This window comes from Narcine bancroftii, chromosome 3 (genome assembly GCF_036971445.1).
Source record: "Narcine bancroftii isolate sNarBan1 chromosome 3, sNarBan1.hap1, whole genome shotgun sequence".
NCBI classification, from domain to species: Eukaryota; Metazoa; Chordata; class Chondrichthyes; order Torpediniformes; family Narcinidae; genus Narcine; species Narcine bancroftii.
In genome coordinates, this window is record NC_091471.1 from 112070879 (window position 1) to 112088375 (window position 17497).

General features: G+C 40.1%; 1 protein-coding gene across 6 annotated transcripts in view; it reads right to left on the reverse strand.

Moving 5' to 3' along the window:
* Positions 1-1753: 1753 nt before the first annotated feature.
* Positions 1754-17497, reverse strand: part of ube2kb (ubiquitin-conjugating enzyme E2Kb (UBC1 homolog, yeast)) — a 219081-nt gene continuing 203337 nt past the window's right edge. For all 6 annotated transcript variants that reach the window (XM_069924895.1, XM_069924899.1, XM_069924896.1 and 3 more), the window contains one exon: positions 1754-2031. In XM_069924895.1, coding sequence (XP_069780996.1) covers positions 1957-2031 — 75 coding nt within the window. In that variant the 3' untranslated portion in view covers positions 1754-1956. The remainder of the gene's footprint in view (positions 2032-17497) is intronic.

The following is a 17497-nucleotide window of genomic DNA, read 5'->3' on the forward strand; positions in this document are numbered from 1 at the left end:
GGCATACTGAATAATAGAAGAGTAACACTTTACAAATCCATGAAACCCTGAAGGTGGCAGCACAGTAAGACAATAAAAGCATACAAAATATTTACCTTATTAGCTTGGCACAGAATATAAAAGAACAGGGAGGTTGTGATACAATTTTATTTAAAAAGTTGTTAATCCACAGCTGGAGTACTGTGAAGAGTTCTGGTCACCAGATTATAGGAAGGATGTGAGGGAGCTGGAATGGATGCAGAGGGGTTTCATCAGGATGCAGCCTTCAGTTACAAAGTAGATACCAAATATGCTTTGTTTTCCTTGACATGGAGGAGGCAAAGGGAGGAGCTGGTAGAGATTTTTTCTGTCCAGTCGGATGGTTGGAATCTGGAGTGCACTGCCCAAGGGGTAGTGGATGCAGGTATACTCACAACACTCAAGTAATGTCTGGATGAGCATTTGAATGGCCAAAGCTACAGACCAATTGCCTGTAAACAGATTAAAGATGCGTACTTGACGATCAGCAGGGGCTAATAGGTCCAAGCCCTGATTTCTGCAATTCCAAACCTCACAACTGCCAAGATTAATCTTTTAGCAGCCAATCAGAGTGAGATATTTGACAAGAATGAACATTCACAGGATTACACAGGAATTGCAATTCACGTGTAGTTTCGTAGAGCTGCAGTTCAAAAGAATAAGAATGAGTCACCTGTTACCCTGAACAAGGCTAATGGATCATCCCATCTCAGCTCAAATTCTTCTGACTGTATGGATTGCAATCTGAGAGTTCAATGTTCATCATATTCCCAATGACAGTGTTTAAAAAAAGGTGCACTGTGCCAGTTAAATAAACAGATATTGTTTTTTTAAATATAAAATTGGAATGACTACCATTCTAAATGTTAAACAAAGCACTAGTCAGCAACTAAAAATCCTTTCTTTAGATATGTACCACTAAAAATTTCATGTTTTTCAATTCATCAGAATTGATACACACCTCAAATTCAAAAATCATATTAAATAATGTTAGTGAAAACTCAAGATGAAATATTTTAAAATGAATAGAAAGCTTGGCCATATATACAGGAAATATCCCATTACTGGAACTTACAGATATACTCTGCAGATTATCTGATCAATAACACACCTCTATTTCTAAGTGAACTTTAAATTATGTACAGCAAAAGAATAGCCACCATAGCTTCTGAAATAAACTATAGAAAATGTGAACCACAAGCTGGGATTGAATATTTAAGCATCTGTTAAGTAATTCAAAGTGGTTACCACATTATGGTACTTAACAGATACAACCATTAGAAAACCTAGCATGTCAAGATTTTTCCATTGTGTCATGACAAATATATTTGCAGAACAATGTAACTCTGGGAGAATAAACAAGTAATCTATTCATGATCCAGCAAAACCTTTCATTAGGTACCCAAGAAGACTTAACTTTCAAAAATGTCACCATAGCAACTGTGTACAAGTGCCACAATGAATCTGTGAAGCCCGCTCTTACTAAATCAACAGAAACTCTGTCAGAAGCACTGGCTACTTCAAAGCCGTGACCCTTACAAAAAGTAGAAAACAACCCTATTTTAGGATGTAGGCAACATTACATGTTTTTATCATGAACAAACAGATGCAATTGAATGCCTTAGTCATTTGGTTAAACTGCACTAAAGCAGGTGTATTGTGTTATCTTCAGATATGAATGCAACTCAAATTCAGGATCCTTATAAATGCAGAGTAGGAAAAAAATTAAAAAGTATTTCACTTTTCCCCTTTGTTTTAATTTACACAGATCTTTTGAGAGCTTTATTTACAGAGCATCGAATCCAGTCTTGTTGAAAGCGATTATCACATCTAACAGTGATGCTTAAAATGGAATCTATGCAGAACCTGGTAAGAACAAAGGGCACAGGTGTTTGTCAATGAATGAACATCTGGGCTACAGAAGCAATCCCAAATTCCTCAGTTACTGAGCAGTCGTTCTGTCGCACATTCCACGTCCCAGGATTGTGAAGACAAGGCCACTATTACTGCATTCTGTAGAAGAAATAATAAAGTCAAAAATGGTGAGATGCTCGAGCACAGGTCATATTTTCTAAACCAGGTGTTATTACATCTATCAAGTCTTACGACAAACTGTTGAACTATAGAATGTCAGACAATTTTGTGCAAAATTATAAACTGTAATACAACACGGTAAGAATAACCCTGCAAATACAACCGATGAATAAAGTACAAAATCAGAAGAAATGTATTCTGCAGGAGAAATTTTAAAAACAATATGGCATCACAAGTATTAGCAACAAATACCACAGTGTTTACCTTTTCATGCACATCAATTTCTAAAGAAATTAGAATGCAATTTCCAAATGGTGTCAGTTTAAACATCAGAGATACTACAAAAGGTACATTAGTAATAACAGAATCCCTCAGTTTCTACATTTGAAGATTTAAGGGAAAGAGAATCATGGTACAATTTTAATCATTATAAACTACAGAATCCTTTGGAGGGCTAAATAAATTTTGTTTCTTTCTTTCAGTTAAACCAAAATTATGCATTGTTATTCCAGGGGAATTTGTATACCAATCCTTCTCGCCCACAAGTAACATTTCCAGATGCTTTGGAGCAACGTCCTTTATAAACCAACACTGAAAACGCTATTCTAAGGGAACATAAACAGGAAAATATGTAGATACTGGGGTCTAGTGCAGTACACAAAAGTGCTGAAAAAACTCAGCAGGTCACGCAACATCCAGAGAAAGCAAAAGACAGTTGACATTTCAGGCCTGAGCCCTTCTTCAGGGGTGCCAAAAATAAAAATATGGGGGAGGTGAAGGGAGAGGAGCACAGGCTTACCTATACAAGGTAATAAGTGGTTGCAGATGGGAGGGTAGAAGAGAAAATGATAGCAGAATAGAGGTAAGAAGGGTGGCCCTGAAAGGAAAATGAAGGGGATGGGGTGCAGGAGGGAGACAGGGATGAGGGAAAGAGAGATGGGATGGATGGGGGAGGAGATTAATAGAAGTTGGGAAAGTCACCATTGATGCCATCTGGTTGGAGACCGTCAAGTTGGAATATACGGTGTGGTTCCTACAATTTGTAGGTGTCCTCAACGTAGCAGTACATGAGGCTATGGACTGGCAGATCAGTAATGGCACTAGGATCTGGAACTAAGGTGGTTGGACCTGCTGTTGCAGCAGAGCACAGCTTCAATTGGAAGAACTATTGGGGACCCCAAGTAGTGGTGAGGGAAAAGGTGCAAGTGCACCACCTCTTACAGTCACAGGGATAGGTACTAAGGGGGAGATTGGTGGGAAGGGATGAGTAGAAGAGGGGAAGGAAGGGGAAAGTAAGTGTCTTGTGGTGGAATCCCTTTGTAGGTGATGGAATTTCCAAAATGGTATGTTGGTTATGGAGGCTGGTGGAATGGCAGGTAACTTCGAGGGGACGTGGGGTAGATAAGGATGATAGGATAGTTAAGAAGGCATATGGGATGCTGGACTTCAGTGATGGGGGATTGAGTCCAAGAGTAGCAAAGTCATGTTGCAACTCTGTAAATCTCTGTTAAGACCACATTTAAGAGAATTCTGTTCAGTTCTGGTCACCTCATTATAGGAAGGATGTGGAAGTTATGGAGAAGAGGTGCAGAGGAGATTTACCAGGATATTACCTGGATTTGAAAATGTCTTATGAGGTACAGTTAACAGAGCTGGGACTTTTCTCTTTGGAGCATAGGATGAGGAGACACTTGATAAAGGTCTACAAGATTAATATATAGGGTGGACAGCCAGAACCTGTTTCCCAGGGCAGGAATAGCAAACACCAGAGGACATGTGTACAAAGTGAAGGGAGGAAAGTTTATGGGAGACAACAGGGGTAAGTTTTTTTAAAAATAAACGCAGAGAGTTGTGGATGTCTGGAATGCCTTGCCAGGAATGGTGGCGATGGCTAAAACATTAGGGGCATTTAAGAGACTCTTAGAAAGGCACATGGATAGAAGAAAAATAGAGGGTTACAGAGTAAGGAGTGTTTTGTATTTTTTTAAAGGAATATATGGGTTGGCATAACATCAAGGGCTGTAGGGCCTATACCGTACTGTAGTATTCCATGTTTTATGAACCCTGTCTATGTCGTATCTAGGGTGGTGCTGGGGTGGGGTGGGCAGATGTGCAAGAAATAGATGCAGGTGAGGACTGAGTTAATGGCAGTAGAGGGGAAGCCATGTTTTTGAATAAAGAGGACATCTTGAATGTCCTGAAATGGAAAGCATCATCCTGGGAGCAGATGTGGAGGAAATGGGAGAAAGGAATAGCATTCTTATAGGAGACAGGGTGTAGTTAAAGTAACTGTGGCAGGGTTAATGGGTTTATAAAAGATGTCTATCGATAGTTTTGTCTCCCAAAATATAGACAGAGCAATTGAGAAAAGACAGAGTATTGGCAGAGATGGACCAAGTGAATTTGAGGTCAGGGTGGAAGTTAGCAGAAAAGTGGATCAAGTTAATGAGCTCATGGATGCAGGAGGCAGCACCAATTTAGTCATCAACATACTGGGGAAGGAGTTGAGGAGCCTTGCTGTGTAAGCTTGTAGCATGGATTGCTCCACATACCCAATGAAATGACAGGCATAACTAGGATCCATGCAGATACCCAATGGCTGCATCTCTGATATGGAGAAAGTAGCATGAGCCAAAGCAAAAGTTATTGAAGGCGAGTACAAATTCTGCCAGGCAGAGGAGGGTGGGGGCAGTGAAAGGAACTGTTTAGTTCTATTATTCTCGAAGAGAATAACAGAGAACCTTGAGGCCTTCATGTTAATCAAAGTGTATAGAGACTGAACATCCATGGCGAAAATGAAGCAGTGGGCCCAGGGAACTGAAAGTTGTTCAAATTGTGGAGAGTTTGTGAATTGTAAATGAGAAGGGAATGGACCAAGGGTATCAAAATGGAGTTGAGGTATGATGATATTACCATTATTTAGTTGGGCGGGAGCACATAGTGACAACGAGACAGAGACAATGTCTACTAAGACAGTTGGGATTGTGAATCTTGGGTAGGAGATAGAACTGGGCAGTGCAGTGTTGGGAAACAATGAGGATAGAGGCTGTGGAAGGGAGATTACTACAAGTGATCATGTCAGTGTAGGTGCAGAAAACAGTGGCCTGATTTTTTTTTGGTGGGGCCCTGTTGAAGGAACAAGTAAGAGGGTGCGTTTCAGAATGTTGTCTAGCCTCGGCAAAGTGGAAGTTAGTTCTCCAGACTACAAAAGTACCACCCTTGTCTGATTGCTTGATGGAGACATTGGGATTGATGTAGAAAGGATGGAAGGCAATACATTCCAAAAGAGAGATTTGGTACATTCTAAAAGTGTGCATTTGAAACTAAACAGTTGAAGAATTCAACTGTTATTTATTTATTCAGACAGAGCACAAGAAATAGGAGCAGGAGACCATCTGGCCTGTGAAATTTAGTCTGCCAAAGTACATACCCTCAGATCCTATCAGGTCATACACATTCCCTTTACATAACACTGTGATTATGTTTAAATGCAAAGGTCAATGACAGGGCTAGTCTGCCAGCATTCCAGAACCCACTGGAACAATACTGAATAAATATGGAGTAACCAGGTCAAAATCACAAGTTTATGCCAGAGCAGCAAAATGAAATTTAAACCAAGTATCAAGATAAACAAAGAAAACTGTCCATTCAGCTTGGAAACAGGCCCTTTGGTCCACTAATCAAGCACCCATTTTACCAACCCTGCACTGAACCCATCATGACTTGTTTCAATACTGCATGACACTTACTGAGAAATAGACTCTGCCAGCACCATCCTCAACCTCCCAACAGCAAAATCTTCAATGATCTCATTTACTTCTCTATTTTCTCCTTAAACATACATGGATTTGGCAGAATAATAATTACATTATTGGACCAGTAATCCAGCAGACTGCACCTTGATTCAAGAATTTAAATGCCTTAAATGAATTTGAAGTCAATTAATATCCTCCTTAACTCTTGAAAATACACCAAAAGTGGGAGATCTGAACTATCAATGAGCCAAGCAGCAGTATGACAGTCTCGTACAGGATCAGTGTCTTTCGGTGAATGGCACGGACTCCTCCATTGTGTCAAGAACAGAGATGGTAGCTCAAAACTGAGTATTGGAGGGCTGTAGCCATTACCTAATTAGATTTCAGATTTATTGTCAGAGTACATACATTACATCACATACAGCCCTGAAATTCCTTTTTCCTGTGAGCACGGCAGAATTACCACTAATTGGTAGTGCAAAAAATACTGTGTATGGTGTAAACAGGTAAAAAAAGCTGTGACAGATGACAAATGTAAACAAACTATGCAATACAGAGAGAGAAAAGAAAATCAATAAAGTGCACAAGTAAGAGTCCTTAAATGAGTTTCTGATTGACTTTGTCATTGAGGATTCTGAAGAGTAGCAACTGTTCCTGAACCTGGTGGCACCTATATCTCATTCTTGATGGCAGCAGCAATAACAGAGCGTGTGCTGGTGGTGTGGGTCTTTGATGACTGCTGCTGTCCTTCAATGGCAGTGCTCCCTATAGATTTACTCAATAGTGGGGAGGGTTTTGCCTGTAATGTCCTGGGCGCTCAAGGGTATTGGTGTTCCCATACCAGTCCGTGATGCAGCTGGTCAGCACACATCTGTAGAAATTTCCCAGGGTTTCTGGTATCAGGCCAAACCTCTGCAGACGCCTGAGGAAATAAAACTCCTGAGTTGACATGCTTTCTTCACAATGCAATTGGTGTGTTGAGTCCAGGAAAGATCCTTTGAGATAGTGACTCCTAAGAACCTCAATTTGCTGGTAATTAAAAGTTGTATTCCACAAAACATCTTTAATCTCAGTGGGCCAGGATAATTATCATATAATCAATGGATCAACCATGTTCAATGATTAAATAGTTTGTCTGGAACTAGACCATGAATATCTAAAAATTAAGACCAATACTATAAAGCTAGAAGTGGAATGCAACAGACAAGCCCAAGCAAATCCAGAACGAACTAGATTATATCAAAGCATTACAACTTGCCATACTCAGTCAAAAATCATAAAGAATGATTAAAACATTTGGAAGCATCCTCAATAGAGGAACCAGACATAGATAAAAAACAAGGCTGAAGTGTTTACAATCACAGAAGCTTTCTGCTTCTTCCCAAGGTTCCCAACATTACAGAAACCAGAATTAAGCGAATACAATTTATTCAGTTATTGCAGAGCCATATTATCCAGCTGCAATCTTAAATCATTGAGCTTCTGAACCAATCACTTCCTCGTCATTACTTGAGTTAACACTTGAAAAATTGGACACTTTAATCCACTACAAGAAGGCTTAGCTCTGTAATTTATCACCCTATCAATGGGAAGAGTGATGGAAAATGCTGCAGTGTCATCAAGCAGTGCCAAGCATAATAACCTGTTCAGTAATGTCAAGTTTGATGCCATCAAGGCTACTTCTGCAGACATTAGTCATGCTCAAAACATAGAACAAAAGTCAGAGTGACAACAGTATCCTCAAATCATGCACCATTTCACATAATGAGGTGCGAGTAAATTTGATGTAATAGGAGCCAGGGTTTTGAACTGCAGAGGGAAAATCACCCAACAGTTGGAGTCATACACAGCATAATACAGTACAACTCCTCAAAATATAGTACAACTCTGATTATCAAAATCAGATTTTCCAAAATCCTCATTTATCCAAAATTTTTTCAGAGCCGAACTGACTGGGGATGTCAGGCTCCAGGCAGCAGGAGCAGGAGCAGCGGACCTTGGGCTCCCAGTGGTGGCAGCAGCAAACCTCAAGTTCCAAGGCAGGATTTTGCTAATGGGTCTGTTTAGAAAGCCAATCTTGGTTTTGATTCAAACATGATGCAGAAGTCCTTTTTTGTCCTGAATACTCTCGATAATTTTTCCTAGTAACCAGGAGTTTCGAGGCGCTGAATCGTCCATGATAATCATAATGTTTCCTGGTGTAAAGTTGCATCTGAAATTAAACCATTTCTGTCATTCCTGTAGCGGGGGAGATATTCTTTAACTCATCTTTTCCAAAACAAATCTGACATAGACTGAATTTGCCTTCACCTTCGACGAGCACATATGTCTTCCTTCTGAAATTGCCCTGGTGACATGGAGAGCTTAAGAAGCAGAAGGTGATTTGGGGTAAGTGCCTCAAGATCATTTGGATCTGTAGAAGTTTTAGTGATGAGACAACTGTTGAGAATAGCGTCAATTTCACATAAAACTGTATGAAGATGCTCCTCTTAGAGACTTTGTACTTTTAAAGTGGAATTAAGAACCCTTCTTTGGCTTGGCTTCGCGGACGAAGATTTATGGAGGGGTACGTCCACGTCTGCTGCAGGCTCGTTGGTGACTGACAAGTCCGATGCGGGACAGGTAGGCGCGGTTGCAAGGGAAAATTGGTTGATGGGGTTGGGTGTTGGGTTTTTCCTCCTTTGTCTTTTGTCAGAGAGGTGGGCTCTGCGGTCTTCTTCAAAGGAGGTTGCAGCCCGCCGAACTGTGAGGCGCCAAGATGCACGGTTGGAGGCGATATCAGCCCACTGGCAGTGGTCAATGTGGCAGGCACCAAGAGATTTCTTTAAGCAGTCCTTGTACCTCTTCTTTGGTGCACCTCTGTCTCGGTGGCCAGTGGAGAGCTCACCATATAACACGATCTTGGGAAGGCGATGGTCCTCATTCTGGAGACGTGACCCACCCAGAGCAGTTGGGTCTTCAGCAGCGTGGATTCGATGCTTGCGGATTCTGCCACCTCGAGTACTTCGATGTTGGTGATGAAGTCATTCCAATAAATGTTGAGGATGGAGCGGAGACAGCGCTGATGGAAGCGTTCTCGGAGCCGTAGGTGATGCCGGTAGAGGACCCATGATTCAGAGCCGAACAGGAGCGTGGGTATGACAATGGCTCTGTACACACTGATCTTTGTGTTTCTTCAGGTGAAGAAGAACCCTTCATACCAATCTAATTAATCTTTCCCATACACCTCCATGGTGTGAGGCAGCGGGGGGTGGGGGGGGGGTGGAATATCCAATTGATTCCTTTCTGAAGCAATGTATTATGTATTTGATCCTGATTCCTGCTTTTATTGCCTCCTTCAACTCACACTGAGCTCTCACAAAATTAGTGCCATTGTCAGATCGTAGTTCCTTCATAAAAGAGTGTGTCAAAAGATAAAGCCACTTCGATCAGAATAACACTATTGTGCTTCACAACACTCCTTCTTCGCTTCACTTCAAAAGGTCCAAAATAATCGACTCCAACCTATGTGAAGGGAAGTTTATCATGAGAGACTCTAATAGCAAATCAGTCATATACTGTTGTCCAGGAGTAGGAATTATTTGACACAATTTTTCTGATTAACACAGTAGCACCAAGAATCCAATATTTTTGGCATAGTCTGAATAACATATGGTTGTGACCTTTTTGTGAATATGGCAAAGAATCAGATCAGAGATATAAAAATTCTTGGCCAGTATGACAGGATGTTTCATTTCTTCTAGCATTGCTGCTCTGCTAAGTCACCGACCATCTCCTATTATACCATTCTCCAGAATGGGGTTGAGTTCACGAAGATGGCTTGTCCTTTTAACATTCAGTCCTTTTCTTAAACTTGAGATTTTGTCTACAAATTTCTTCTTCTGGCGGAAGCAGACTATCTCCATCTCAACATTAATTCTTCAACTGTGAGACATCCTCTTTCTTGTGTTTCAACAACATTGTTTGTTTGTATTAGATACCATCTTTTAAATCTGAGCAACCATGCTGCTGCCCTTCTCCAATGGTGAGGGAGTGGAGGGGGTCCATCCTATTCTAGCCAAGGTCAGCTATGGAAAAAGGAAGGCAGCCTATGTGCTGACTGCTGTGACAGGACAAACCCATAAATCCCCAAATGTAAATTTCATACCATTGTTGTGAGTGTCTTGTCATTGTGTGTAAGTATAATTCTTTGGCTTGGCTTCGCGGACGAAGATTTATGGAGGGGGTAAAAGTCCACGTCAGCTGCAGGCTCGTTTGTGGCTGACAAGTCAGACACGGTTGCAGCGGCTGCAGGGGAAAATTGGTTGGTTGGGTGTTGGGTTTTTCCTCCTTTGCCTTTTGTCAGTGAGGTGGGCTCTGCGGTCTTCTTCAAAGGAGGTTGCTGCCCGCCAAACTGTGAGGCGCCAAGATGCACGGTTTGAGGCGATATCAGCCCACTGGCGGTGGTCAATGTGGCAGGCACCAAGAGATTTCTTTAGGCAGTCCTTGTACCTTTTCTTTGGTGCACCTCTGTCATAGTGGCCAGTGGAGAGCTCGCCATATAACACGATCTTGGGAAGGCGATGGTCCTCCATTCTGGAGACGTGACCCACCCAGCGCAGCTGGATCTTCAGCAGCGTGGACTCGATGCTGTCGACCTCTGCCATCTCGAGTACTTCGACATTAGGGATGAAAGCGCTCCAATGGATGTTGAGGATGGAGTGGAGACAACGCTGGTGGAAGTGTTCTAGGAGCCGTAGGTGATGCCGGTAGAGGACCCATGATTCGAAGCCGAACAGGAGTGTGGGTATGACAACGGCTCTGAATACGCTTATCTTTGTGAGGTTTTTCAGTTGGTTGTTTTTCCAGACTCTGTGTAGTCTTCCAAAGGCGCTATTTGCCTTGGTGAGTCTGTTGTCTATCTCATTGTCGATCCTTGCATCTGATGAAATGGTGCAGCCGAGATAGGTAAACTGGTTGACCGTTTTGAGTTTTGTGTGCCCGATGGAGATGTGGGGGGGCTGGTAGTCATGGTGGGGAGCTGGCTGATGGAGGACCTCAGTTTTCTTCAGGCTGACTTCCAGGCCAAACATTTTGGCAGTTTCCGCAAAGCAGGACGGATAATTAGTTTGGTGTTAAATGTTTAACTTCAGGGGGGGGAAGGGATTAAAAAAAAGAAACACTCAAACTCCATGAGAAGACTGTAAGGAATTAACAAACATGAAATGTAATTAATGTGGATATCATTGATAATGATATTGACAGTTGTTGGGAGTTTGTGTGGAAAAACTATAAATAAAATATTTTTAAAAAAATACTGTTGCCCTTTTCAAACTATTCCACGATGAACAGTAATGAATTAAACAAGTAACTAAATCCTTTTGTTCAGACATTATCTGAACAGCATTTGCAGCTTTACACCCCCACCAATTTCAGATCGATTGTGAGGTTCTTCTCTTTTGATTTCAGGGTCTTCTAGTAAAATTTATTTTTTCAGGATTTTGGAGCCTATAGAAGAAACTGAGGCCTTGACATCTACATTTCATCCTTCAGAAAAGACTCTACTTTCAAACCTCAGGAAGCCAAATCGGCAGGATATTTAACTGTGTTAACATCTTTCCACTGTATTGGACATGAAACTTTATTAATTTCAACAACTCTGTTGTCCACAAAAGTTTGAAACCTTGAGGTATTTGAGGACAGAGGTGCTATCAGTCCAAAAGATGGAGTCTGTTAGATTCATCTGCAGCTCTTTTGCTCAGCACTGTGTCCATTCTACTCACCATGGTAGCAGCCATTCGAGGAATGGCTTTAATGGTGCCACTCTTGCCTTTCCCATCACAAATCCACAATGAATCTGACCATGTTTATTATGCAGTAACAGATAACAGTTCTGTATCCGTCCTCACATGCATCAGCAAAATTATGCAGTTGAGCAAATGTCACCGTTCCAAAGTTGGTGCGTTTGAAGCATCTGTCAATCTTGATTGAGTTTTCCAACATATGAAGATCCTGATTCCAACACATCCATTTCTGTACACTGGAGTTTGGTATCGTATCATCCCAACCAATCTTTTCTCTTCACAAATCTTGCAGGATATTTTTGGCAGTCTGAACTACTAGTGCCAATATTTCTAAGGGATTCGTAAATCAAACTAACTGTTGAAAGAATCTCCTTCTGTGAGAGGTCTGTCCTTCAAAATGATTTTGAATTTAAAAATGTTAGACTGAGCACACCATTGTACACCCAGCACCCTCGCCACAGGAAGGTTATCATGGTCGAAATCCAGATTCTTAATTTCCTTTGCCTTCTGTTTCGGGTATGACAGCCAACACACAACTATTGTTAATCATCGATTTGATAAGTAGATAGCCGCCCTTTCAACAGATCTCTCGTAGCTCATATTAAAGAGATATTGATATTGTTCATGATGGAGCTTACAGCTTGAGGGCTAAACTGTTTCATATTGTCTTCAGCACAGTTCCTAAGGGCAAACTTGGAGATGAAGTTGCTCCAAATAAATGAACCGTCATTCTGTATTCCACTATATTCTAACTGTAGTCTCCATCAGGCCACCAGAAGAACCAGAACAAGTCACCGACTTCATTTGGTACTTTCACCTGGTGGAACATTGCTTCAATGTCACCAGTGATGACAAAAGGTTCTTTACTGAATCTAACCAAGACTCCCATCAATATACTAGTCAGGTCTTGCCCCTGTTAGAGCTGAGAATTTAGTGAAACTTCCCAAAAGGCTATTCCACAGTCAAAACACAGCAGGAAGATTTTCTTTTGTGGATGTAAAACCCCATGGTGGGGTAGATACCATTTTTTTTTAAATCATCACTACTTCCCAGACATCATCTGGTATTTTCTCTGCATAACTTTTGTATATCACGTCAGACATAAAATTGGTATAGACCGAATGAAGATTAATTCCTTTTAAATATTCTCTTTAGGTTCAGTGAACATTGTTCAGCAACACCTCTTTTGTCAGGCATGCATACTTCTATCTTTAAAGGTAATCCAATACAATAATGTACATCAATTAGCTTGGCATATTCTAAGACTAAATCCAAGAACTGACGATCTTCTCTTGAAGGTTCTTGGTCATCAACAAGGCACTCAGAAAAGTCACTTTTGAACTGGTGTTCCTGAGCAGTATCACCTCTTCCTAATGGTCCATTAATTGTGCAACCAAACATGGTTTTAACAGCGTACAGTCTATCTCCTACCCTCCATATTAATTCTAGTGGTTCCAAAGCCTTTGTACATCTGAACCAATCAGCATTCCTATCTCAGAGCAATTTCAGGTAGATAAACATTTCTCAGATAAGATATCATTTTGATGTGGGATGTTTCCTTTGTGCACAGGCATTGTCTTCTGAGTGTATAAACATGGAAAAATCACAAAAATCCTTGCATACAATCCAGCAACCTCTAAGCCTGAAACTTTCTTCCCTGAAGATTAAATTTATTCATTAGTCACATCGTGCAAAAAAATGCAGTGGTGCCTGGGCTGAGAAATGTTGTTGCATTTCCATTCTTGTACAGGCACTATTGAAAGTTTGAAGTTATCCACACCGGCCCCAGTAAGACAATTTGTCTGCTGCTGCTTCCTTTGTTTCTGTTTGCTCCTTTTCCAATTCCTTGCTCCTTTGATGGATATAGGGCATTCTAGGATGCTTTTTCTGGAAATCACGCCAAAGCTCTCTATATATCCCATAGCCAGTAGAGTAATCTATTTAAGATGATTCACATATTACCAGACACATCAAGCTCATGAATATTGTCAATATCTTCCATGGCATTACAACATCCTCTTAAAAAGAGATGATGCTTGTAGAACTTTTGCATTTTCGGTTTTATTAACGATCATGAAAGCTTTATCCATATAAGCTGAAGCAATTCTATGCTTGTTGCCAAAATGATCCTCTAGTAAAGACTTAGCCTTGTCAAATCCTTTATGTGTAGACAACTCTTAACAAGTTCCATTGGCTGTCCTTTTGTGAACATTTCCAAATAACAAAAACGTTCTTCAGGGTCTTGGCACTTGTTTTCAATATTGTGTCTAAAGGATCTCATGAACACTTGGTATTGAAGTGGGTCACCATCAAAAGCTTGAATCTTCTTCTGGGACAATGAAGAGAGAGACTGTAGCTGGATCAATGATGCAGCAATTTCATTTTATCTTCCCATGAGTGACTGTTCACTGCCTCTTGTAGCAGGTAATGTATCTGGAAACCTCATGTGTATTTCTGATTCTTGACTGGAAAGTCAAGGGGACTGCAGCGTTTGACCAAACCCAAGCCACAGCTCTGTCTGCAGATGTTACCACTGGTACATATGGCTTGATAACACCATGCTCTGGGTGGATTTGTCCATGTATATGCATGTCTTTTACCCTATTAATCGGTTTCATTTCCTGTGGTTCTTTTTCAAAATATGACTTCTTACCATCATAGATAATTTACTTCAAACAGCAGATACCTTGAGCCTTCTAATACAATTGTATTGGCCTTATTAACAGCAATTTTTATTTCCAGTTCCAGCTTATCCTTTTCCCTCCTTGGCTGCTCCTCAAGTTCTTCTAAGGCAAATATATTTTGAAATAATTTATGTTGTTCAACAAGAGCAGCCAATTCATCCTGATTCTTTAAATGTGCTGCTACTGTTCTGAAAACTCTGGAGCTTGTTCTAGAAGAACCTCATTTGTTTTTCCTGCTTTCAGCACTTGACACACTGTCACTTGATTGTATTTCTTCCTGCAGGTCAGATTTTGATTTATTACTTGACTCTTTCTCTGATTCGAATTGCACATTCTTTGCATCTTCATCCTCTTAATTTTCTTCAACACCATTTGGTGACACACCTTCAGCCATTTCACGTGGCTGTCTTCAAATTCAGTCGTCTTCTGCAATGGTTTTGCAATGTCTTCATTCCCATCAACTGAAGCCACATTTTCTTCCTTCACCTGCTTCAGTCTTGCAATGAGAACATTTTTAACACCTCTTGTATCTAGTCTCCATCACTTCAGTTCATCTCTGATATCCGCAATCCTCATGTCTTCAATGCATTATTCCTCAACAGCAATGCCAGCGCCTGCTGCGGCCATTCTACTCACCTTGTCTACCGTTTGTCAAGCAAGCACAACACAGGTGAAATCAACAGTAGCAAAATCCAAATCGTGTACAAACTTGCCAGAGATATACAGAAGGAGTTTACAGATGTAAGCCTACCACTTCTGATGGCTGTAATGTGGTGCTGTTAACAAACGAGTTTCCACCACAGCATCCGTCAATAATATTGCTGATTTTTAAGAAACGACTTCACCAACATGTCTATGGGACCCTCTGTTATAAGCTTAGAAGATCTAGATCCCTCTCTGGCTGATACTTATGGCTGATGGATGTGGGTTACAAACTGCTCCAAACTCGAGGGATTTCCAAGATGGCCACCATATTATTCTCAATATCAATTCAAAACACCGAAGGATTATTTTCCATTTTATATTTTATGTTCCAAACAATAAAATTTTCATTGACTAAACTGTAGCAACTTTGATCCAATTAGTCACTTTGAGGCTAGGTGAATTGTTTGCGACATGTTTCAATTATTTCCAATACAAGTCCAGATGTATTTAAATCCTTTATTTTAACACATAAACTTGTAATTATCTTCTTTAACTTTCAATGAAATATCCTCCTGTTTTGTATAATACTTTTTATAATTTTTTTATTTTTCACACTATGAACCATACTGACCAAAATACACAAACATTTCCCTCTTGAATATACAGTGTCAATTTCTCCCTGTATCCCCCTTCCCTTTTCTCCCTCCTTCACCCCCCCCCCCCCGCCATCCACTCAACATTCAACATATATGATATATTAAACCCATTAAACAATGTCATCACACAATGAAAATAAACAAGAAATTTGTGTCTTCTACTTTTACATACTGGGTCAGTTCATTTCGTCTTCTTCTCCTTCTGTCATTTTAGGTGGTGGAGGTCCGCGGTAGGATTTCTTTGTTGTGTTCCATGTACGGTTCCCAAATTTGTTCGAATACTGTGATGTTATTTCTTAAATTATATGTTATTTTTTCAAATGGAATACATTTATTCATTTTTATGTACCATTGCTGTATTCTCAGGCTATATTCTAATTTCCAGGTTGACACAATACATTTTTTTGCTACAGCTAAGGCTATCATAATAAATCTTTTTTGTGCTCCATCCAAATCGAGTCCAAGTTCTTTATTTCTTATATTACTTAGAAGAAAGATCTCTGGATTTTTTGGTATGTTGCTTTTTGTGATTTTATTTAATACCTGGTTTAGATCTTCCCAAAACTTTTCCACTTTCTCACATACCCAAATTGCATGTACTGTTGTTCCCGTTTCCTTCTTACAGTGAAAACATCTGTCTGATACTGTTGGGTCCCGTTTATTTAACTTTTGGGGCGTGGTGTATAGCCTGTGTAACCAATTATATTGTATCATGCGTAACCTCGTGTTTATTGTATTTCTCATAGTTCCGGAGCATAGCTTTTCCCATGTTTCATTCTTTATCTTTATGTTTAGATCTTGTTCCCACCTTTGTTTGGGTTTACAGCTTGTTTCCTTGTTCTCTTTCTCTTGCAGTTCGATGTACATGTTTGTTATAAATCTTTTAATTATCATTGCATCTGTAATCACATATTCAAAATTGCTTCCTTCTGGTAACCTCAGCCTGCTTCCCAATTTGTCCTTCAAGTAGGTTTTCAGTTGGTGGTATGCAAACATTGTACCGTGAGTTATACCATATTTGTCCTTCATTTGTTAAAAAGATAATAATTTATTTCCCAAAAAACAATTTTCTATTCTTTTGATCCCTTTTCTCTCCCATTCTCTAAAGGAAAGGTTATCTAATGTGAAAGGGATTAGTTGATTTTACGTCAATATTAATTTTGGTGGTTGATCATTTGTTTTATTCCTTTCTATGTGAATCTTCTTCCAAATGTTGAGCAGATGGTGCAGTACTGATGAATTCCTATGTTGCACCAGCTTTTCATCCCACTTATAAGGTATATGTTCAGGTACCTTCTCCCCTATTTTATCTAGCTCTAACCTGGTCCAATCTGGTTTTTCCCTTGTTTGATAAAAATCTGATAGGTATCTTAATTGTGCTGCACTATAATAATTCTTGAAGTTTGGTAGCTGTAAGCCCCCTTGTTTGTACCATTCTGTTAATTTATCTAGCGCTATCCTGTATAATACTTTTTAATCCCAATCTGCACTCTGCATTACCAAGCATGCTTCAGCCGGCATTCACACATGCGCACAAGAATAAAGATGGCTGCACCCAGCCAACAAAACCCAGAACGCCAACTAAACAAGGTGAGTAAAGAAGTATTTTGGCTCCTACAGAGCATGACCCAGTTTTCATTCAGCACAAGTCCGACAAATGGGAAATAACAATCACAGATAGGTAACCATGTCACCAAACATCAATAGAACAAGTTGCAACTCTTAGCTATGTCAGTATTTAATGCTCTTTATTTCTCTAATACTCACCACTCCAGCCTGAAGTATTTTACATCAAAACACTAAGTAAAATGGTCTTGATCTTGAAATCGCAATGTCCAATGCAAGCTTAAAAAATATAACCATAATGCTTTCTACGGTGTTGATTTCACCTTTCTCAACTTCAGTTACATCTTGGCATGAGA